The sequence below is a fragment of the Cyprinodon variegatus genome, unplaced genomic scaffold (genome assembly GCF_000732505.1).
Source record: "Cyprinodon variegatus isolate N-32 unplaced genomic scaffold, C_variegatus-1.0 Scaffold2090, whole genome shotgun sequence".
In the NCBI taxonomy this organism is placed as follows: domain Eukaryota; kingdom Metazoa; phylum Chordata; class Actinopteri; order Cyprinodontiformes; family Cyprinodontidae; genus Cyprinodon; species Cyprinodon variegatus.
The window spans coordinates 12,545-13,858 of NW_015152543.1; the positions used below are offsets into that span (position 1 = coordinate 12,545).

Consider the following 1,314-nt stretch of genomic DNA (forward strand, 5'->3'; position numbering starts at 1 on the left):
GTTTAAAGACTGACTCTGGACTGACTGTACCTGAACCGGTTTAAAGACTGACTCTGGACCTGACAGTACCTGAACCGGTTTAAAGACTGACTCTGGACCTGATGGTACCTGCAGTCCCGACCGGCTTAAAGACTGACTATGGACCTGACGGTACCTGCAGTCCAACCTGTCTAAAGACTGACTCTGGACCTGATGATACCTGCAGTCCCGACCCGCTTAAAGACTGACTCTGGACCTGACGGTACCTGCAATCAAACCCATTAATAGACTGACTCTGGACTGACTGTACCTGCAATCCAACCCCTTTATAGACTGACTCTGGACCTGACGGTACCTGAAGTCCGACCCGTTTATAGACTGACTCTGGATCTGACGGTACCTGGACCAGTTTATAGACAGATCCTGGGCTTGACGGTACCTGCAGTCTGACCCGACAGAAACATCACAGGTCCCTGACCTATTCCTAGTAGTCCAGAACTGTTCTGGAGCTGCTGACCCGCTGGCGGTCAGGAAGAACCTGCAGAGGTCCAACAGCTCAGAGCATCTGATTGGTCAGCAGCTCTGAACAGAACTTCCTGGGAAGTCCAACCTGGTCTGGGGTGTAGAACGGGCCGACCCACCTTGTCTCCTCTTCATCGTCCTCATTATCCTTGGTAGAGCAGATGGACAGGCTCCCATCCACGAAGCTCCGCCCCCAAGCCTCCTGATTGGACAGAGGAGAAAATAGATGCTGTAGCAGCCGTGACCAGCAGGGGAGGAACTGCTTCTACTGGTTCCAGAGAAAAGACCAGGAGGCTGGTCCATACCGGGTCAGAACTAGGGTCTAGTTCAAGGGTCCTTTATTCTGGGACAGTTCTGGGTCGGTTCCGGTCCTTGGTCGGTTCTTGTTCCGGTTCTGGGTTGGTTCTGGTTCTGGGTCCGTTCTTGGTCTGGTTTTGGGTCCAGTTGTGGGTCTGGTTCTAGTTTAGGTTCTTGCTTGGTTCTGGGGTCGGTTCTGGGTCAAAGCTTGGTCTGGTTTTGGGTCTGCTTCCAGTTTAGGTTCTTGATTGGTTCTGGGGTCCGTTCTTGGTTCATTTTGGGTTCGGTTCTGGTTCTGGTTCAAAGCTTGGTCTGGTTCTGGGACTGTTCTTGGTTGTTTGCAGGATTAGTTCTGGATCCGGTTCTGGGTCAATGCTTGGTCTGGTTCTGGGACTGTTCTTGGTTGTTTGCAGGATTAGTTCTGGATCCGGTTCTGGGTCAATGCTTGGTCTGGTTCTGGGACTGTTCTTGGTTGTTTGCAGGATTAGTTCTGGATCCGGTTCTGGGTCAATGCTT

The 1,314-nt window shown here is 51.9% G+C and overlaps 1 protein-coding gene across 2 annotated transcripts in view; it reads right to left on the reverse strand.

Moving 5' to 3' along the window:
- sdccag3 (serologically defined colon cancer antigen 3) overlaps positions 1-1,314 on the reverse strand; it is a 12,938-nt gene that overhangs the window by 9,070 nt on the left and 2,554 nt on the right. For both annotated transcript variants that reach the window (XM_015405260.1, XM_015405259.1), the window contains exon 3: positions 621-703. In XM_015405260.1, coding sequence (XP_015260746.1) covers positions 621-703 — 83 coding nt within the window. The remainder of the gene's footprint in view (positions 1-620; positions 704-1,314) is intronic.